Consider the following 22972-nt stretch of genomic DNA (forward strand, 5'->3'; position numbering starts at 1 on the left):
CTTTAAGAAAAAGAAATGACAAACCATTAATGACTTTAGTGAATGCATATCTTTTTATAAGCAGCTAAGAAAACCTTCCTAGAGGTTCATGTTTTATTTTAATAATCTATAAAACATTTAGGTGTAAATTATGAAGACTCGGGAATAACCTCGGTTGGAGGTGGAAAAACCTCAATAAAATATTCACATGTGCAAAAAAAGCAGATATATTCTGAAACAATATAACTTAATAGGCACTATGGCTCTGGAATGGGGAGAGTTTAGGGTTGTAGAGTAAAGGAAGTATGTGGTGGTAGTCAGGGTCGGCTGCAGGTTTCAGGAGGCCCCTGGGCGAAAGAGCCTCAGTGGGCCCCTTTGCAGTGAACTCCTGTGGCGGCATTAAAAATTCTGAAATAAAAACTGTCTCCTGTCCCCTAATTTATCATACCAAACAACCCCCTCATGGTTATTTTATATAAACCCCTCTCACACCCTATGGGCTCCTTAGATACAGCCCCCCTCACCCCCATGGATTGTAGAGCCTTATGGGGGCCCCCTTCCCAGCTTCTCTGGGTCCCGACACTGGCCCAGGTATGCCCCGGCCCTAGTGCTAGTTACTATTTATAGTCAATAAACATTTTACATTGTATACTGTTTTTTTTTTAAAATTCAAAATACAAATAAAAATATCAGTTTTTTATCACTTAGTTGTCTATATCCTGCCTTGTTGAGTACCTGCTAATCTTGTATCTCTGTTCCTTGAGTAAGTATTTCCTTTCCAAAGTGGTGTCTTTTTTTGAAAATCCTCCCTTTTACAGGTCACACGATGGGACAATGGAACATAAGCATCTCCGTCACTGAATTCATTCTTGTAGGATTCCCCACACTCAACAGATATGGACCTTTTCTCTTTATTTGTCTTCTTCTAGTTTACATCCTCACCATTGCTGGTAATGTGATTATCTTTGTAATTGTAAGGTTGGACAGGCGTCTCCAGACACCTATGTACTTTTTTATTAGTATTTTATCCTTCCTTGAAATTTGGTACACAGCTGTTACCATTCCTAAGATGCTGAGTAACCTCCTAGATGAGGGGAGGAGCATACCTTTTAATGGCTGCCTCTTGCAGACGTATTTCTTCCACTCGCTTGGAGCTAGTGAGTGCTATCTCCTTACCGCCATGGCCTATGACCGTTATTTAGCGATTTGTCAACCACTTCACTACCCTTCCCTTATGACCTCCAAAATGACTATTAAGTTAGCAGTTGCCTGCTTTACCTTGGGGTTTTTATGCCCCATTACAGAAGTCATCCTCATATCTCAACTACCCTTCTGTGGGAGTAATGAAATCCAGCATATTTTCTGTGACTTCCCACCGTTACTCAGTTTGGCTTGCACGGACACATCCATCAATGTTCTTGCAGATTTTTTCATCAATAGTTTTATTATCCTGTTGACATTCAGTTTTATAATGATTTCTTATTTCAGGATAATTATAACTATCCTGAGAATAAGGACTTCTAGTGGTCGAATTAAGGCATTCTCTACCTGTGTGTCTCACCTGACTGTTGTCCTCCTGTTTTTCACCTGTATTATGTTCATGTATGTACGACTGACCAAGAGTTACTCTTTGTATTATGATCGTGTTCTAGCTGTTATTTATTCAGTTCTCACCCCTATATTAAATCCTTTCATCTATAGCCTGCGGAACAAGGAAATCAGGTTGGCTTTGAAGCGTTTATTGTGTGTTAAAGGTATTTACAGCTAAGCAGAGATGTGAGACTATGGGAGAGATTTATCACAAGTCTCATAGAACAGAACTGTTCTAGTTGCCCATGGCAACCAATCAGGGCTCAGCTTTGATTTTCCCACAGCTGTTTATAAAATTTAAGTTTAGCTCTGATTGGTTTCCATGGACAACTAGAACAGTTTTACCTCAGAAACTTATGATAAATCTCCCCCTATGGCTCCATGTAATCAATTCTATGGTGAGTCCTTCTAGAGTCACTAATGGACGTATTGGTCAAATATTTCCTTGGGTAAGGTACATACATGCAATTTAACCAAGTAGAGCAGAGGTAGCAAAATGGGGTCAAAGACTGGTTCTCGAACTTTACTTGTGAACATAATGCCAGCCTATAAGGAAAATGTAGAAGATAGAACTAAATACCTACAGACACCTCAGCATAAACTCGAAGATAACGGCGCAGGAGAAAAGAAATGGAGAAAGTCCAGAAAACTTCATAAAGTCCAAATTACAGATTAATATTTTTCTCCGCTTCCACGTCCTTCAATACTCCATAAACGGCAAAATACATAAAGAAGCTGTACCTTTAGAACTCCTTACTAGTAATAGGAAATATTGACTTATGTCATTCCTCAAGGGGTGTAATGTTACTAATGTAACACTAGATAAATTAAGGTTACATGTTACTACTAAAAATGTCATTGCTGCTATCAATCAAAATGTTTGCGCTTTTATAAAAGAAAGAAATGGATGCCCGTTGGTAAGCCCCGGAAGAAGCCGCCCAGGCGAAACTCGGAGTCGGACAGAAAACCGAGCGTGCAAAGCTATTTATTGCATAAGGCCTTTTTAATCTACAAATTTAGTGAGTATTCCAAATTTAAAACAACTTATATTGGTTAAAAACCCCGTTGCAGTATTGGGATCTACTTTTTGGAGAGAGCTGGCGCGGCGTGGCGATAAATGGAACTAAGAACGTAGAGATGCGGTTTCTGAGTCGGGAGATCTTGTACTCACACCCGAACTGTCTTGAACTGGAGTTGTAGGTACTGCTTCTGTATTTATATTGCTGTTTATGGAGTATTGTAGGATGTGGAAGCAGAGAAAAATATTAATTTCTAAGGAAAATGTGTTGCAAGGGGCTAACTATATAGGACAGTGATGGCGAACCTTTTAGACACAGAGTGCCCAAACAGGTTTACTGATGGTAGATGTTCAAACTTACATGCACGTCCTTTGCCTTAGGACAGTGATGGCAAACCTTTTAGACACAGAGTGCCCAAACTACAACCAAAACCTACTTTTATGTCGCAAAGTGCCAAGATGACAATTTATGCAATAACCTATTGATCCCAACTGTTTCATAAGTCTTAATCGTATTGCTGTTCTGAGGACACCAATACAATAGAAAGAAAATTTGGATTGTAGCTTCCTTCCAGTGTCCCCTGAAGAGGAAAAATCAGGGGACCCAGAGCAGGAGCTCCAACCTTAATCCATCTCTGTCTATACCTTCTTGCTTCTTGTGTAATCCTGGCAGCCAAGAAGGTGTTGCTTTAAAATAGCTTTGGACCGCAGGAGGAAACCTTGAGTCATGTTTACCAAATTTTGTGCTGGGGTGAAGGCCTAGGTGCCCACAGAAAGGGCTCTGAGTGCCACCTCTTGCACCCGGGCCATAGGTTCGCCACCACTGATATAGGATATTGAGACCTTCTGAACCTCCGTCTGTGTTATATACTGTACATACAAGACCTAACTGAAGAACGTGTCTTACCTGTTCATACAAGTAATCATGTCACTTATTGAAGGAAATCTACCATCAAAATCAAGCATGGATAAACCAGGGGCACTTACTAATAGATCCAGGCACCGTGACTGTGGTAATCTTCTGTTTGTTATATCCATGGGCTGCTTCCTTCTAAAATCAACTTTTAAAATTATGCTAATGATTGTCTAAAGTCTAAAGGATTGTTACCAAACCCCCCCCCCCCCCCTTTGCTGCAGATTCACAGGCTGTTAAAGTGTGCATAGAGCACTTCCCCCTCCCATCATCACTTCTATTTCTGAAAGAATTCTTACTTTGCAGTATTTTTTCCACACTAAAATAAAAGAATAAAGTCGTGTATAGAGAATTCGGTGACAATGTGCAAATGAAAAGAGTGCATAGAATGAAAATCCAGGATATCACTGGTAGATAATATTGAAAAATAAACTAATCGATATAGATATATACTAATTATGGAGTCAAGGCAAGACTTAGATCAAATTCTAGTTTAGCAATGTTTCGAACAATGAATCGATTAAAGATGTAGGAATGTTCCTTAAGATTGCTGTGGATATTTTATAGGATAGGCAAGCTCAATCAATACAAGCTCCCCGTGCTTCCCTGGCGTCCTGGAGTTTGAGTTGCGGCAGTGGGTCATTCACTCATTACTCACTATGAAAACCCCAATAACTCAATGGCAGCAGTCAGCAGAGGTGGTGTTGGAATGATCGCAGTGGTAAGTAGTAGTGTCCCACAGAATTACCTTATATACTCGAGTATAAGCCTAGTTTTTCAGCACAAAATTTGTGCTCAAAAGCCCTAACTCGGCTTATACTCGAGTCAACTAAAAACATAAAGACAAAACGCACCTTTCTGACGTCACCCGTAGGTCCTCTTCTGTCTGAGACAGTCTGAGACAGAAGAGGACCTATGGGGGACGTCGGAAAGATGAGTACAGTGTTATTTTTTTTCCTACTACAGGGGCTGGGCAGGCTGTATGCTACAGTGGTTGGGCAGGCTGTATGCTACAGGGGCTGGCAGACTATATACTGGGAGGCTGTAACCAATGCATTTCCCACCCTCGGCTTATACTCGAGTCAATAGGTTTTCCCAGTTTTTTGTGTTGAAATTAGGGGTCTCGGCTTATACTCGGGCCTGCTTATACTCGAGTATATACGGTAAGTGTCTGGGATAATATTGGCTTCCTTTTACCTATCACTTGACATGAGAAATGCTCTTTATAAAATCACATTGTGACCAGCCGGTCTAGATTAGTACATACCTTCAATATAGATGGTAACAGTTTGGGCATTGTTGACATTACAATGATCATCATTACAATTCCTCATTGTACCATCACATTGCTCTTCTATGACATCACACTGCCATATTGTGGTAACACAATACCCAGTGTGACATCACAATTCCCAATAGTAACACAACAAAGCCCAACATTATATCACAATGCCCATTATCACATCACAACACCCTATGACATAACAGTGTCCCATTGTAAATATTACATTGTTCCATTACGGCATCACAAAGCCCAATTGTGACTCACATTGTTCCCCTATGACATCATAATAACGATTATGAAATCGCAATGCCACATTCTCCATGGTAATATCAAAATGCCCTTTTATGACATTATACTGCCTCTTTATGACATTACAAAGCCCATTATGACATCATAATGCATGACACTGCTTATATCCCTTCAGAGCTTCTCTTCATAACATGGCCTATACCTTTCCATTCAAGACTCTGGCTATGGTCGTGGCATCAAGGGAAGTAGTAAAATCAAGTCATTTTTGCCCAGAAACCTACTTTAACTTAACCCCTTCCCGTACCTGGGCATAATAGTACATCCCTGCGGGAAAATACAGGACATGCTATTACCCCCAGCTTCTGGCATTGGCTCACGAACAGTATCTGCTTCAATACAACTTAGAACTTTGAAAATGGAGAATCTTTTGAAATTTTTGCCAAATTACAGTTTTTTTGATTACTAAACACAACAAATATCATCCAAATATTTAAACTAATTTAAAGTACAATGTGTCACGAGAAAACAATCCCAAATTCCCCTGGCTACGATAAACTGTTTTAAAGCTAAAACCACTTATGGTGACACGGCAGATCTGAAAAATAGGCTGTGTCCTACAAGGCTCAAAATGTGAATCTACAGAATATTTTAAGTATAAAAATGTGCCCTGACGCTCAATCCCTTTAGAATGCAGTTACACCCTTAGGCCTCTTCCACACTAGCGTTGCGTTTCACGTCAGGGTGCAATGCGTGAAAAACTGACGTTTTTGCCTGCGTTTTTGTTCCATTTTTCCTTGGAGTAATTAGCGTTTTTGCGTTTTTCACGCGCGTGTTGTTAGCGTTTTTTTGCGTTTTCGGCGCATTTTTCACGCGCGATTCAATGGGAGACTCGAGCATTTTTCAAAGGGACCATGGTTTGGGATTAAAATGTGTTATTTAATTGAAAAAGAATGTCTTCTGATAAATTGCAAACATCTGCGATCTATTCTTCACTGTTCCGCGCGTATATTATCTCCCGACAAGTTAGCAGATGTGAAGAACAGTGAAGAATAGAATAAAATCATTGTACACAGTGAACACAGTGAACACAGGATCATTTAAGATAAAAACACAGTGCAGAACACAGTGCAGAATAGATTACAGATGTTCGGCACATCTGCTTACTTGTCGGGAGATACGCGCGGAACGGCGCGAACAAAATAGCATGTGAAGAACAATATATATGTGTGTGAAGAACACATTGCAGATGTTTAAATACATCTGCAATGTGTTCTTCACACATATATATTGTTCTTCACATGCTATTTGGGGCGCAACGTTCCGCGCGTATCTTCCGACAAGTAAGCAGATGTGCCGAACATCTGTAATCTATTCTGCACTGTGTTCTGCACTGTGTTTTTATCTTAAATGATCCTGTGTTCACTGTGTTCACTGTGTACAATGATTTTATTCTATTCTTCACTGTTCTTCATTGTGTTTTTTTAATTAAATGCTCGATCGCGAGCAGGGGAAATAATGTTATTCTGGTCACCTAGCAACCCTTACGTTTAAAACGCATTGCACTCGCATTGCACTTGCAATGATTGCGAGTGCAATGCGTTCTTGATGCATCTCCATAGACTTGAATGGGGCGTGAAAAACGCGCGTGACCCGCAAAAATAGAGCATGCTGCGATTTTGACGCGCGTGAAAACGAACGCAAGCACGCGCGTTAAAAACAACGCTAATGGAGAAAGACCCATTGAATACAATGGGACAGAGTGCAATGCGAGTTCTGCGCGTCAAATGCACGCGCAGAACTCGCGCGTGAAAAACGCCAGTGTAGAAGGGGCTTAACTCTCCGTATCCTAAAAGGGAGACACCTGTGTCCTAAAAGGGAACCTGCCATATAAATTAACCCACCCAAAATAAATACTTCAGTGAAAAAAAACATTGCCCTTATCTGTAAATAGTTTCTTCCCATTGTTAGAAAATCAGTTTGTAAATTTATATGCAGCTGATGTGAGTCCAACCACACTAAGTGAGCCCCGCTTATTAAATTTTACTTGTACTGTCCTGCCTCCTTGTTCCTGATTAACAGGTTTTAGGCTACATTCACATGGCCGTATATACGTCCCCCATAGGCCGGCAATGGTTGCACGGCGCAGTATAGAGCAGTACGATACCGCTCCGTACCCGGGGAAAAGATAGGACATGTTGGGCCACATTTATCACTCGTTTTCTGTTGTTTTTGCGCCTTTTCATTCATTTTTTGCAATTAAACGCCAAACTAGCCGCGCAGCAAAAATAAGCAGCTTTCCCTCATCTATCTTACCAATCCAGATGCTTTGCTGCACCTAATGATATTCATCACTTGCAACGTTTTCATTTAGGCGCAATAACGGGCGCAAAAACACTCCAGCCCGAAGGTGGCGTTATCTGAGAAGAAAGCTCTGAGCCATTTTGCAGAAGAGCTCATTTCTAGCAGCAGAGCTCAGCCAGACACTGGTACATATAATAGATACATTAGATACACTGCAGACAGGAGCTGCAGACTCTATTTACAGTTCATCACCTTCTATTTACTAAATATTCTGCAAAACGCTGAGCTCACAGCAAGAGCAAGAGAAGTTTGCACAAGTTTGCAGAAGCTTGCAGAAGTTTGCAGATACTACAAACAAGTGTCCCCCATGTAATTCTGCACAGTATCACCAGTGTCTGAGGGGGATACTGTACAGAATTACAGGGGTGCAGCAGGAGACCAGCACTGGGGGATCCCCTCCAGGAGAAGCCCCTGCTGAGGAGGTCACTGGGTGCAGGGTGTCACACACCTGGGTGCTGCTGAGAGTGTTATCTTCATTATGGGCTGTGGGAGAAGCACAGAGGAGCTTGTAGCAGGATGACATGTAAGTGCCCGAATCTAACATTGCGCCTAAACTGCGCCAAAATTGCGCCTAAACTGTGTTAAAGTAAAGTGATTAATAAGAGGCAGAAAATATACTTATCACAGATGGTTGTAGCTTGTGATAATTCTGGCAAAACAGTGCGCCAGAATTTAGGCGCAACTACTACACTTAGGCGCACAAAAGTGATAAATGTGGCCCGTTATTTCTTTCTCCGTATTATGGCGCTTTGCGCCATGTATCTCTATGGAGAGGGGGGGGGGTCATCCCCCATCCTCTACATCACGGCGAACATATGTTAGTGTGAATGTAGCCTTACTGCTAGGGCTTGCTGCTGTGTTGGGCACATTTGGGGCACACTGGGGACATGTATCATTATTTCTGCTATGCAAATCGTCTAATTTTTGTGTCTTTTGTCATATTTGCAACCTTTTTGTGACTTTTTACTCTGTCGTTCTTCAAGTACACCTTGGTCTGCAGCTTGTGCAGCGCCTTATATATCATTTTTTCCCAGATGTTCCGTGCGACTTTTCACTTATGTATCACTTTTTTGGCTTATTTTTGCGAGTTTTTAGGCCGAAATCTGCACCTGGGCAGGTGGAAAGGAAGGATTTTTTTCATGGACCCTATTTTAACATGTATATTGGAATTATTTCACATGCTTTAAATGTTTAAAATTTTGCACTGTAACCTGTTTTTTTTAAATTCAGAAATTTTTGCATTTACATTTTTTAAATTAAATGTTTTGCTTACTCCTAAGGGTGAGGTCACAGGTAGCGTTTTAATTGAGCTTAAATTGCATTTTGAAACCAATTACAACAGCTGAGGAGAGGTAATTACATTACTGTATTACTTATTACATTACTGTTAACATTTACGTTTACAAAACGCAATATAAACGTGTGTTTACATTGCGTTTACTATGCATTTTATAAATGACAATGTTAACAGTAATGTAACTAGGCAAACCACCTCTCCTCAGCTGTTGTAATAGGTTTCAAAACGCAATCAAAACCCACCCTTAACACCACATGTGACCGCAGCCTCATTTGTCATTATCTCCCTGGGGTGTGACTAGAGTGTTTAAAAATGCAGGACTCAGCCTCAAATCCCAAATTAAGTCAATGTGGATTTGAGACATTTGCAACAAAAAGTCTCAAAAAGAATCCAAAATTTGTGCCTCCTAGGAAAGGAAAAACTGAACGTGTATCACAAGTGATCATGTATATAAGGCGCAAAAAAGAGTTGCCAAATATCTCAAAAAATTCCCCTCAGAGAGACAAAACTATGATACATGTCCGCCATTGTATCATGTGACCAGGGTGATGGTCATCTAAGGTCCTTTACCCAGTTACATTTGAAACATCTACTCCATGTATGTATCTGATCACATGAAATCATGGCAAGCCTCCATTGAGGATGGGGAGGAGTAGAAGATCATGGAGGCATGCTGTGATTTCATGTGAAATGTTGTAAATGTATCTGGAGCTGTAGTGGAAACAAACATTTGTATTGATAAAGCTCAAGTTGTATGGAAAGCAATGGAAAACCACAGAAAATTGCTCATACATTGATGGCATTTACAATTGTATTCATGTACTACTTTATTTGTAATCTGTTTGTGCAATTATAACCTTAAATCTGTACACTGTACTTAAAAGAGGATATGGCATTGGAAATACTTAAATTCATGGGGCAATACATGTATGTGCAAAAAAAAAATTTTAAGCCCTTTTTGTAAGAAATATTTTTCTAATTCTGTGTTACCTGTAGAAGGGCAAAGCTGCATCTCATGTTTCATATATTGTTGTTATGTGTTATGGATACTTATGTATTAATTGAAAACACAGTGAACTAACAATACATTTGTCTGTAATGATTCTTCTCTTATCCGGTTATTAAAATCTCATTATCCCATCTTCAGAAATGACAAAAATAAATCTAAATGCCAATTAAGGATTTCCTATGGAGAATAAAATCCCAGAGCATACCCTTCTATTTAAGCCACATAGACAACAGCTCTCAAAACCTATGATGCCTTAACCAGGTATGGGGAGCTTGTGGTTTTATTTTCTTTCTATCTTTTTTTATTAGCAACAGCCAAAATCATATTTTTTTCAAGTTTTATTTAAAGGAAATCTACCACCAGGATCAAGGATTGTAAACCAAGCGAAATGACATAAGGAGCAAAAAGTAGAGCAGTCCCTGCCAGATGGGGCACACGCCAGTATGTCAGTGTGCTTGGTTTACAGTCCTTCATCCTGGTGGTAGATGTCCTTTAAGTAACAGCAATTGCAATGGCAGATTAATAACCTGTATTTTTCGGACTATAAGGCGCACAAAAAATCCTTTAATTTTCCAGAAATCAAAGGTGCGCCTAATAATCCAGTGCACCTTATATATGAACCATACTTACAGACAACAGCTGCCTTGAACTGTGCACAGATCTGCCTCCTGCTGGTTATTCATCCTTATAATCAGATGCGCCTTATAATCCGGTGCGCCTTATATATGAACCTACACGTTTTAGCAGGCATTTATTGATGGTGCACCTTATAGTCTGGTGCGCCTTCTAGTCCGAAAAATACGGTAAGCTATACATTTTCTACACATTTATTAAAAAAACTATTAAAAATATATATTAAATAAACATATATGTTTATGTCTTTAATGAAGTATACGATTTGTAATATACCCTGAGGGTGTTGCCACTTTTCTGTTTCAAGTATTTGGTGATATTCCAAGACATACAGCAAATGTGGTGCAGCTTTGATCAAAATGTAGTGATGCTCCACATGTTAGTCACGATTCTAACTAAGACGCAGAGCATTAAAAGCATGTTGATCTAAGTTGCACCACGTTTGCTGTATGTACGCATTGCTTTTATGCTGAAGTGAATCTCATAAAGGGACAGGGGAAAGGGGATTTAAAATGCAATTATATAAATCTCTCAATATTTGAGTAGTCAAGCCTCCTATCAGGCCGGGCATTCGGTTGATGCACGGGCCACATGCAAGAGCCCATAGTAATACATCCGTGATACAGATGCAAAAAATACAGCCGTATCAACAGAAACGATCATTACAGCCCTCTAGTCTTTTCTATATTATCCATACTGAGGTTGAATTGTTTTATCCACTGAGCTTACTATACTGTATACCATGTATAGGTAGTAATGTTTGGATTAAAGCCCATCGGGTCCTGATGGGTGACAGCCATGATTACTCCCTGAGGAAGGTACACGGGTGGCAGAACATGTGGGGCAATCATCTTCTTCTCCCACTTGCTTGGTGATATTTTTTCTTTATTTACTAGTAGCTGTAGATCGCTGCGTTGCCCAGGAAATAACTGTTCTTAGGTATAACAAAACCTGTTAACAAAAAATGTATCTATCTTTCCCTGTCTGTCTGTCACTCTTCCTGCCTATCTCTCACTATCCCATGCTGTCCCTCACTCACTCTCCCTGCCAGTCGCTCACTCTCCCTGATTGTCTCTCACTCTCCCTGCCTGTCTCTCTCTCACTCACTCTCCGTGACTCTCTCTCTATCACTCACTCAGTTGTCCTGCCTGTCTCTCTGTCTCTCACTCACACCCCCGCCTGTCTTTATATCACTCACTCACCCTGCCTGTCTTCCTGTCACTCACTCTCTTTTTCACTCTGTCACTCACTTCCCCTGCCTTTCTCTCACTTTCCCTGCCTGTCTCTCAGTCTCTCACTCTACCTGCCTGTCTCTCTGTCTCTCACTCTCCCTGTCTGTCTCTCACTCTCCCTGTCTGTCTCTCAGTCTCTCACTCTACCTGCCTGTCTCTCTGTCACTCGCTCACTCTCCCTGCCTGTCTCTCTGTCTCTCACTCTCCCTGTCTGTCTCTCTGTCTCTCACTCTCCCTGTCTGTCTCTCAGTCTCTCTGTCACTCACTCTACCTGCCTATCTCTCTCACTTACTCTCCTTGTCTGTCTCTATCTCTATCGATCTTACCTTACACATAAGCTGTCTTATGCTCTTTGTCTATAGTAACCAATCAAAGCTTAGAGCTCATATTAATGACCTGTGACAGAACAGCAGCAGCAGACAATGGCTCCTTTATTTGGTGGCTAATAAGTGGATTTTGGAAACAGCAGGGTGAAAATTTGATTCAAAATCTAATCTATGACTTTCCCTGAGCCACAGAAAGAGACTATGTAAAATGGGGTATTATAAATGCGACGGGGCAGATTCCTTTAGAGGACATACATAGACACATACATACACATACACTCAGCTTTATATATTAGATTCTCGTTTGTAGTTTACCCTGAATGCTATCGTGACATTTGATCTATAGGGATTTTTGGAGACTATCATTTCTCCACACATGCAATCCCCTTGATGAGCATAATCTAGGTTTAGGCCAATAAACTGTCTAATTATACATTTACACCATACACCTGGTATAGGTATATACCAGGTATAGATATAGGACAGTATTACACACTATTTTTAAGTGATTTTAACATGGTCTGTGTCATGAAATATCAATAAAGAAGCATTTGTATTTTTTAATGAAATATATTTTTGTTTCATTTATGAAGACAGATACACATCCTTCTTTCCCCCTTTTTTGTACTTTTTTTAATGGTCCATTTTATTAAATCCATGCTTTAGTTATTTTCACTGCTGCCTTCCTGGACCAAAGATATGACAGGTATGACTCTAGTTTTCTCACATCTTTTGCAGGTTTAGGAATCATGATTATGATCAAACCATTCATAGACTTTGGCAAATGACCCACAGAAATTTACAATAAAAAATAAAGTTCTCTCATCCCTAATAAAATATTTTATTGCTGAAAACGATGTAAGAATAAAAGTTACACTCAATTGCTCTTACAGATTAAAAATGACACATAGATTTAATATGTTATTTATCCTGCACAGTAAAGCTTTGTGCACATGGCCGTGTGCTTAAAATGGGCTGCAAACAGGGGCAAGTTTGAAGCCTATTGGAGATGAGAAGGACAGGAGCTCCTCAACCCTGTCATCTACATAGCCACAAATCGGGAAAGGAATAGGATTTGCTTTATAATTCATGACACCCATGTCTGGCTCGGTCAGGGAGACAATCTGTGCTAACCGCACTATGACCTTGCATGATGGAAGTCAATGGTGGCTCTGAACTGGCCACAGTTTGTGTGGTCAGCTCACGTACTAAAAGTATGGGAAATAAACAGAATAGCACATTTCCTATTAAAACAAATCAAGCAGTTGACAAGGGTCAGGGTTTTGCTCTTTAGTTGACAATCACAAATATGTTTTCAAATTTTCTGTACACATTTTAACCCTTAAAGGACTTTTGGCCACATGTTCTTTCCTTTTTTTCTCTATCAAATTCTAAAAGCCATGACTTTTTTATTTTTCCCTTATATTTCTTTGCAAAATTAGTCATACTATTTGGTGGCACCTACAATTTATTTGTTGAATTTTATAAATTCTTTCTGCAGAGGACAAAAAAATGATCATGCCTTTGGCGGTGTCCATGTGGGGGGAAAGTTCCTCAGAACTTCTTAGATGCGCAAGTAATGAGAGCAGCATCTAAGGGGTTGCAGGAACCTGGCCGTCAGGATATGGCAGATTGCTGAGCTTCTGAGCCAGTGTAAACAGCACATTGTTTTAGTACATTGTAGTATGCTACTACAGCCTTCACCACAACTTACTATATTGTGGTTCTGCAAGTAGCGGTTAACGGAAATACAAGAACTTAAGTACCATAAGTTATTACTAGAGATGAGCGAACATGCTCGTCCGAGCTTGATGCTCGGTCGAGCATTAGCGTACTCGAAACTGCTCGTTGCTCGGACGAATACTTCGCCCGCTCGAAAAAATGGCAGCTCCCGCCGTTTTGCTTTTTGGCGGCCAGAAACAGAGCCAATCACAAGCCAGGAGACTCTGCACTCCACCCAGCATGACGTGGTACCCTTACACGTCGATAGCAGTGGTTGGCTGGCCAGATCAGGTGACCCTGGGATAGACTAGCCGCTGCCCGCGCTGCTCGGATCATTCTGTGTCTGGATGCCGCTAGGGAGAGAGCTGCTGCTGGTCAGGGAAAGCGTTAGGGTGTTCTATTAGCTTACTGTTAGGCAGGAGTGATTCTCCAAGAACCCAACAGCCCTTCTTAGGGCTACAATAACGTTCTACTTTTTTTTTTTTTATTTGCATCTAGTACCATTTTGTGAGGAATTAGCAGGGGGACTTGCTACCGTTGTGTTTAGCTCTTAGTGGCACACATATCCACCTCAAACACCAAAGTGGGAAAATTTAGTAGGGGTTGGATTTCAATTAGGCACAGTCTGCCATTTTTCCTTTTTTATTTTACGTTTATTTTGTTTAATAACTCAGTGTCATCTCATCTGGCATAGTAGTGTGCTTTCATACTTGGCTAGAAAATAGCCATAGGAGAATCCAAACGGCTTACGCCTACAGTAGCGTTATATATTTGATTTCTGGTTGATCTGCTGGTGGCTGTACTTGCTGCAGTGCATCTACTAGCCAATTGTGAGCAATTTGTAGTGAGACTTGTGACCGCTGTGTTTTGCGCTTAGTGACGCACATATCCATTGCAAAGACCGAAGTAGGAAAATTTAGTAGGGGTTGGATTTCAATTAGGCACAGTCTGCCATTTGTCCTTTTTTATTTTACGTTTATTTTGTTTAATAACTCAGCGTCATCTCATCTGGCATAGTAGTGTGCTTTCATACTTGGCTAGAAAATAGCCATAGGAGAATCCAAACGGCTTACGCCTACAGTAGCGTTATATATTTGATTTCTGGTTGATCTGCTGGTGGCTGTACTTGCTGCAGTGCATCTACTAGCCAATTGTGAGCAATTTGTAGTGAGACTTGCGACCGCTGTGTTTTGCGCTTAGTGACGCACATATCCATTGCAAAGACTGAAGTGGGAAAATTTAGTAGGGGTTGGATTTCAATTAGGCACAGTCTGCCATTTGTCCTTTTTTATTTTACGTTTATTTTGTTTAATAACTCAGCGTCATCTCATCTGGCATAGTAGTGTGCTTTCATACTTGGCTAGAAAATAGCCATAGGAGAATCCAAACGGCTTACGCCTACAGTAGCGTTATATATTTGATTTCTGGTTGATCTGCTGGTGGCTGTACTTGCTGCAGTGCATCTACTAGCCAATTGTGAGCAATTTGTAGTGAGACTTGCGACCGCTGTGTTTTGCGCTTAGTGACGCACATATCCATTGCAAAGACCGAAGTGGGAAAATTTAGTAGGGGTTGGATTTCAATTAGGCACAGTCTGCCATTTGTCCTTTTTTATTTTACGTTTATTTTGTTTAATAACTCAGCGTCATCTCATCTGGCATAGTAGTGTGCTTTCATACTTGGCTAGAAAATAGCCATAGCAATAGGATAGCATCGTTTGGTTTTAAAAACTCAAAAACACAAAAAAAAACAAAAAAAACAAAAAAAAACAAAAAACACAAAAAAAAACAAAAAACACAAAAAAAAGTTAAAAAAAAATTAAAGTTATAACTCTTATTTTAAAAATGTTTAACCCGAGGGCTAGGGGTAGAGGACGAGGGCGGGGACGTGGGCGTCCAACTACTGCAGGGGTCAGAGGCCGTGGTCCTGGGCGGGGTGAGACACCACCTGCTTATGAGGGAGCAGGGGAACGCCGCAGAGCTACACTCCCTAGGTTCATGTCTGAAGTTACTGGGACTCGTGGTAGAGCACTGTTGAGGCCAGAACAGTGCGAACAGGTGATGTCGTGGATTGCTGACAATGCTTCGAGCAATTTGTCCACCAGTCAGTCTTCCACGCAGTCCACCCATGTCACCGAAATCGCCACTCCTCCAGCTCCTGCACCTCAGCCTCCTCCCCCCCAGTCTGCCCCCTCCCAGGAAAATTTGGCATTTGAACCGGCATACTCTGAGGAACTGTTTTCTGGACCCTTCCCACAGTCACAAACCACTTGTCCGGTTGCTGCTGAGCAATTTTCCGATGCCCAGGTTTTCCACCAGTCACAGTCTGTGGGTGATGATGACCTTCTTGACGTAGTGGAAGTGTCTAAAGAGGTGTCCGACGATGAGGAGACACGGTTGTCAGACAGTGGGGAAGTTGTTGTCAGGGCAGGAAGTCCGAGGGGGGAGCAGACTGAGGGATCGGAGGATGATGAGGTGACAGACCCAAGCTGGGTTGAGAGGCCGGGTGAACACAGTGCTTCTGAGACGGAGGAGAGTCCTCGACCAGAACAGGTTGGAAGAGGCAGTGGTGGGGCCAGACGGAGAGGCAGGGCCAGAGCTGGTGCATCAGCGCCAAATGTGTCAACTAGTGAAGCTCCCGTGGTGAGGGCTCTTGCGGCGAGGGCTAGATCTTCAGAAGTCTGGAGGTTCTTTAAGGAAACACCGGATGACCGACGGACTGTGGTGTGCAACATTTGCCAAACCAGGCTCAGCAGGGGTTCCACCACTACTAGCTTAACTACCACCAGTATGCGCAGGCATATGAATGCTAAACACCCCACTCAGTGGCAACAAGCCCGTTCACCTCCGGCCGTGCACACCACTGCTCCTTCCCCTGTGTCAGCTGATAGTCAGCCCCCTGCCCAGGACCCTGCCACAAAAACCCCATCGTCGCCTCCACGATCCTCCACAGCATCCACCAGCGTTCAGCTCTCCATACCCCAGACGCTGGAGCGGAAACGCAAATATAGTGCAACCCACCCGCACGCCCAAGCCCTTAATGTGCACATCTCCAGATTGCTTAGCCTGGAGATGCTGCCCTATAGGCTAGTAGAGACCGAGGCCTTTCGCAACCTCATGGCGGCGGCCGCCCCTCGGTATTCGGTCCCCAGCCGCCACTACTTTTCCCGATGTGCCGTCCCAGCCCTGCACCAGCATGTGTCAGACAACATCACCCGTGCCCTGACCAACGCCGTTTCTGACAAGGTCCACCTGACCACGGACACGTGGACGAGTGCTGCCGGGCAGGGCCACTATATATCGCTGACGGCACATTGGGTTAACTTGGTGGAGGCTGGGACCGAGTCTGACCCTGGGGCTGGTCATATACTGCCGACGCCGAGGATTGCGGGGCCTACCTCGGTCCAGGTGTTTCAGGCCTACTATGCCTCCTCCTCCTCCCACCCCTCCTCCACCTCCTCCTCCGAACTACCATCCGTGGGCACGGCGCCATCAGTCGGTAGCTCTAGGCACAGCAGCAGTGCCGTCGCTAAGCGACAGCAGGCGGTGCTCAAACTGCTGAGCCTAGGCGACAAAAGGCACACCGCCCAAGAGCTATTACAGGGCATCACGGCGCAGACTGATCTGTGGCTGGCACCGCTGAACCTGAAGCCAGGCATGGTTGTGTGTGACAACGGCCGTAACCTGGTGGCGGCTCTGCAACTCGGCAGACTGACACATGTGCCATGCCTGGCCCATGTGTTAAATCTGATAGTTCAGCGTTTCCTCAAGACATACCCCAATCTGTCTGATTTGCTCACGAAGGTGCGCCGCATCTGTGCGCATTTCAGGAAGTCCAGCCCAGATGCTGCCACTCTCAGGGCAGCGCAGCGCCGCCTCCAACTGCCCTCTCACCGACTGTTGTGCGACGTGCCCACGAGGTGGAATTCAACACTGACCATGTTATCCAGAGTTTACCAGCAGCGCAGAGCGATTGTAGACTGCCAGATGTCAACTTCCACCAGAAGTGGTAGTCAGGTCAGTCAGCTTCCTCAAGTCTACAATGAGGAGTGGACGTGGATGTCTGATATCTGTCAGGTGCTGAGTAACTTTGAGGAGTCAACACAGATGGTCAGTGGCGATGCCGCCATCATCAGCCTCACCATCCCGCTGCTTGGCCTGTTGAAAAACTCTCTGATCAGCATGAAGTCAGAAGCTTTGCGCTCGTCACAAGAGACGGGGGAAGAAGATTCCCTTGTTGATAGCCAAAGCACCCTCAGGTCTGTTTCTCAGCGCATATCGGAGGAGGTGGAGGTGGAGGAGGATGAGGAGGAAGAGGAGGAGAATGTTGGCGAGACACAAGAGGGGACCATTGTTGAGTCCTTCACTGTTCAGCGTGTATGGGCAGAAGAAGAGGAGTTGGAGGAGTTGGAGGAGGAGGAAATGGACAGTCAGGCCAGTGAGGGGAGTGAATTCTTACGCGTTGGTACTCTGGCGCATATGGCAGATTTCATGCTAGGCTGCCTATCCCGTGACCCTCGCGTTCAAAGAATTTATTCCAGCACCGATTACTGGGTGTTCACTCTCCTGGACCCACGGTACAAGCAAAATCTTTCCACTCTCATCCCTGCAGAGGAAAGGAGTGTGAGAATGCATGAATACCAGCAGGCCCTGGTGCACAAGCTGAAACAGTATTTCCCTTCTGACAGCGCTAGCGGCAGAGTGCGTAGTTCTGCGGGACAAGTAGCGAGGGAGAGTAGGCGAGCAGGCAGCTTGTCCAGCACTGGCAAGGGTACGCTTTACAAGGCTTTTGCCAGCTTTATGTCACCCCAGCAAGACACTGTCACCTGTCCCCAGTCTCGGCAGAGTAGGGCTGATCTTTACAGAAAGATGGTGAGGGAGTACGTAGCTGACCATACCATCGTCCTAAATGATCACACAGCTCCCTACAACTACTGGGTTTCAAAGCTGGACATGTGGCACGAACTGGCGCTGTACGCCTTGGAGGTTCTTGCCTGCCCTGCCGCTAGCGTCTTGTCCGAGCGGGTTTTCAGTGCAGCTGGTGGCATCATCACAGATAAGCGTACACGCCTGTCGACTGACAGCGCTGACAGGCTGACGCTTATTAAAATGAATAAAGGCTGGATTTCTCAGAATTTCCAATCTCCACCAGGTGAAGGAAGCTCAACCTGAATAATTGATCCACTCCTCCTCCTCCTCATTTTCCTCCTTCTCCTCCTCTTTGTACAGTAAAGCAGAGGAAACTGGCTATTTTTTGACAGGGCCCACTGGCTCTTGCTATAGTACTTTATGCATTTAATTTTTCTGGAGGGCCACCTACCCGGTCCTCTGTTTGAAACAATTTTTGGGACTGCCACATACAGGCACTCAATCTATTCCATTTTTCTGGAGGGACACCTACCTGCTCCTCTGGTTTGAAAACTTTTTGGGACTGCCACATACAGGCACTCAATCTATTCCATTTTACTGGAGGGCCACCTACCTGCTCCTCTGGTTTGAAACATTTTTGGGACTGCCACATACAGGCACTCAATCTATTCCATTTTTCTGGAGGGACACCTACCTGCTCCTCTGGTTTGAAAACTTTTTGGGACTGCCACATACAGGCACTCAATCTATTCCATTTTTCTGGAGGGCCACCTACCTGCTCCTCTGGTTTGAAAACTTTTTGGGACTGCCACATACATGCACTCAATCTATTCCATTTTTCTGGAGGGACACCTACCTGCTCCTCTGGTTTGAAAACTTTTTGGGACTGCCACATACAGGCACTATCCAAATTAAATTGTCTCCATAGCAGCCTCCACACGTTGTCTCCATTGCTACCTCCAAAAGTCGTCCATATAGCTGCCTCCATACATCCTCCCCTTATCAAACGAGGTGTGTCAGGCAGAAATTTGGGTTGTTTTCATGGATTCCACATCAAAGTTGTTAACTTTGTCGCCACCCTGCTGTGTTATCCACAAAATATACTGGCAAACTTTTATGATTAACCGATATTATTTCAGCGCTTCTTGCGCAGCTGTTTACATTCCCCTCACCCGCCATATCCCAAACTTATAAGAACGCTACTACACTTGATCTTATACAAAAGGTTCTTAGAAGTGCTGTTTGGGGAGTAGCCTAGAGACAGGGGCTTGGATTGGCGAAAGCTCGTCTGGCTGCAGAGCGCCAGCTCCATCCCAAGATCCAACTAACATAGTTTTAACTGCAGCACCTTTAATCTACTACTAGTTCACTGCCTCCATAATAATAATAATAATAATCTTTATTTATATAGCGTCATCATATTCTGTAGCGCTTTACAAATCATAGGAAACAAATACAAATGTAATGTAACAGAGCACAACATTTGTATGGAACAACAGGAGTGAGGTCCCTGCTCGCCAGAGCTTACGGTTTATGAAGATGATGGGGTAACACGAGGTAAAAGAATATTTAATGGTCAAGCCATTCTTCTTAGGGAATAGAACAAAATATAATAAATGGAATTGCTGTCGCTTGAACCACTCAGCCGTCATCTTATATACCAGGTCCAGGGTGAATGGGACTGCAGAGAAGTCTGGTGCCTGTTGGTTGCTGGATAACAGATGGGAGGACGACACAGGACGGGTTAGTAGAAGAGTTAAAACTTCATGCAGTTAATGAGTGTTATAGGCTTGCCTAAAGAAATGGGTTTTAAGAGCACGTTTGAAACTTTGGAGGTTAGGTATTAGTCTGATAGTCCGGGGCAGAGCATTCCATAGAATTGGTGCAGCTCTAGAGAAGTCTTGGAGACGCGAGTGGGAGGTCCGCACTAGGGTAGAGGTTAATCTAAGATCACTGGCGGATCTAAGAGCACGGGTTGGGCGATAGACTGAGATAAGAGAGGAGAGGTAGGGGGGTGCAGCATTATACAGAGCTTTATGGATGAGGGTTATTATTATTTTAAACTGTATTCGAAAGGAGACTGGCAGCCAGTGCAGCGACTGGCATGAACTGTAAGCATACATGGTCCCCTTATCAAACGAGCTGTGTCAGGCAGAATTTTGGGTTGTTTTCATGGCTTCCACAACAAACTTGTTAACTTTGTCGCCACCCTGCTGTGTAATCCACAAAAAATACTGGCAAACTTTTATCATTTACCGATATTATTTCAGCGCTTCTTGCGCAGCTGTTTACATTCCCCTCACCCGCCATATCCTAAACTTATAAGAACGCTACTACACTTGATCTTATACAAAAGGTTCTTAGAAGTGCTGTTTGGGGAGTAGCCTATAGACAGGGGCTTGGATTGGCGAAAGCTCGCCTGGCAGCGGAGCGCCAGCTCCATGCCAAGATCCAACTAACATAGTTTTAACTGCAGCACCTTTAATCTACTACTAGTTCACTGCCTCCATACATGGTCCCCTTATCAAACGAGCTGTGTCAGGCAGAATTTTGGGTTGTTTTCATGGCTTCCATGTTAACTTTGTCGCCACCCTGCTGTGTAATCCACAAAATATACTGGCAAACTTTTATCATGTACCGATATTATTTGAGCGCTTCTTGCTCACCTCCTTTGGTTCCTCTCTGCCACCCATTGGTTTGAAGCCTGAGTCCATTTAGGGTATGTCGCCATGACACTCTCTAGCCTGCTGCCGCTGCCTCTGCATGCCGTCCCCTATAGTGTCAGGGTCAATTATTGGATGTTTTAGATGCTATCTAGCTTCATTCTGTCACTCTGTCATGGCCATGCTGTTGCCCATAATTTTGGCATAATGTTGCGATTATGCAGCCTCAGAGGCATCCATGCATGCTGCCCCTGCTGTTTCCTGTCCATTTCCGTGGTGTTTCCATCCTTTTCTGAGGTTCCCAGGTGTTTGGCCAAGCTTCCCTGTGCAGAGCCTTGGTCCCCTTGAAAAATGCTCGAGTCTCCCATTGACTTCAATGGGGTTCGTTATTCGAGACGAGCACTCGAGCATCGGGAAAAGTTCGTCTCGAATAACGAGTACCCGAGCATTTTAGTGTTCGCTCATCTCTAGTTATTACGTATGAACTGATGCAACAAAATATATCACTTAAGATTTACCCTACATCATTTGTACTCTGCATACATGGAGAGAAATAGGACTGTTCATCCTATTACCTTAAGTTTGTCACATGTAAATTGTTTGGTCAATATTTTGAATTTTATATAACAAATCCTTATTTCAGATTGAAAAGTGATGGAAAAAATCTCCAATGAGAGCAAAGTTTATGAAATTGTGTTATATGAATTTCCAAATCTTCAACGCTTCCATGTTCTCCTATTCACAATTCTACTTATTATATACTTGTTCATCCTTTTTGGAAATGCTTTAATCCTGCTTGTTATCTACAGAGAGCCCACCCTGCACTCCCCCATGTACTTGTTCATTGCAACATTATCTTGTTTGGAAATTTGCTACACGGCCGTCACAATTCCAAAAATGTTGGCTGATTTCTTGGATGAAGAGAAGAAGATCTCCTTCAATGAATGCCTTGTACAGGCTTATTTCCTACATGCTCTTGGAGCGTCTGAATGCTATATCCTCACAGTTATGGCATATGACCGATATTTAGCCATATGTAAGCCATTGAGATACACATCTATTATGACCACTGGTCTATATGTCAGTTTGGTTATCACCTGTTTCATCGGCGGGTTTCTGAGCCCACTTATAGAAACCATCTTAATTTCCTTTCTTCCTTTTTATGGTCCACACCGTATCGAGAATGTATTCTGTGACTTTCCCCCCTTAATCTCCTTAGCATGCACAGACACTGATCTATATGTAAAGGTTGAATTTATCATAAGTTCCTTTATTATCCTCTTGACTTTCGCTTTTGTTCTTTTCTCTTACACCAGGATAATATCCATTATCTTTAGGATTAAGTCCAAAGAGGGACGTCAGAAAGCCTTCTCTACCTGCGGAGCGCACCTTATGGTTGTCACTCTCTTTTTTGGCAGCATTGGCTTTATTTATATACGTGTCACAAAAAGTGTTTCTGTACAGTATGACAGACCTGTAGGCCTCACCTATGTTATCTTTACACCACTAGCTAACCCCATCATCTATGGACTTAGAAATAAGGAAATTAATAGATTCCTATACAAACATTTTATTGCATAAAGATATTTTATTTCAAAATAGTAGAAGAATTAAAATACTTAAATATGATTTATCTGTCATAGGTCTTAACCCACATCACTTACAGTATGTATATATATACAGGCGGTCCCCTACTTAAGAACACCTGACTTACATACGACCCCTAGTTACAAACGGACCTTTGGATGTTGGTAATTTACTGTACTTTAGTCCTAGGCTACAATAATCATCTGTAACAGTTATCACAGGTGTCTGTAATTAAGCTTT

The 22972-nt window shown here is 42.9% G+C and overlaps 2 protein-coding genes across 2 annotated transcripts; both read left to right on the plus strand.

The window, feature by feature from the left end:
- Window positions 1–805: 805 nt before the first annotated feature.
- Window positions 806–12680, plus strand: LOC140065900 (olfactory receptor 6N2-like). Its single transcript, XM_072113461.1, has 2 exons — window positions 806–1733; window positions 12631–12680. Exons 1-2 carry the CDS (start codon window positions 806–808, stop codon window positions 12678–12680), a joined length of 978 nt encoding a protein of 325 aa, XP_071969562.1.
- A 9119-nt stretch (window positions 12681–21799) lies between these two features.
- Window positions 21800–22726, plus strand: LOC140065901 (olfactory receptor 6N1-like). Its single transcript, XM_072113462.1, has one exon. The coding sequence runs from the start codon at window positions 21800–21802 to the stop codon at window positions 22724–22726; it is 927 nt and encodes a 308-aa protein (XP_071969563.1).
- The last annotated feature ends 246 nt before the right edge of the window (window positions 22727–22972 follow it).

This window comes from Engystomops pustulosus, chromosome 6 (genome assembly GCF_040894005.1).
Source record: "Engystomops pustulosus chromosome 6, aEngPut4.maternal, whole genome shotgun sequence".
NCBI classification, from domain to species: domain Eukaryota; kingdom Metazoa; phylum Chordata; class Amphibia; order Anura; family Leptodactylidae; genus Engystomops; species Engystomops pustulosus.

Bases quoted from the DNA above. Each gene is read 5' to 3' on its own strand.
- LOC140065900 (XM_072113461.1), top strand. From the start codon at position 806: ATGGGACAATGGAACATAAGCATCTCCGTCACTGAATTCATTCTTGTA. The intron at 1,734-12,630 runs GTATTTACAGCT...CATCTTTTGCAG, and splicing joins GCGTTTATTGTGTGTTAAAG to GTTTAGGAATCATGATTATG.
- LOC140065901 (XM_072113462.1), top strand. From the start codon at position 21,800: ATGGAAAAAATCTCCAATGAGAGCAAAGTTTATGAAATTGTGTTATAT.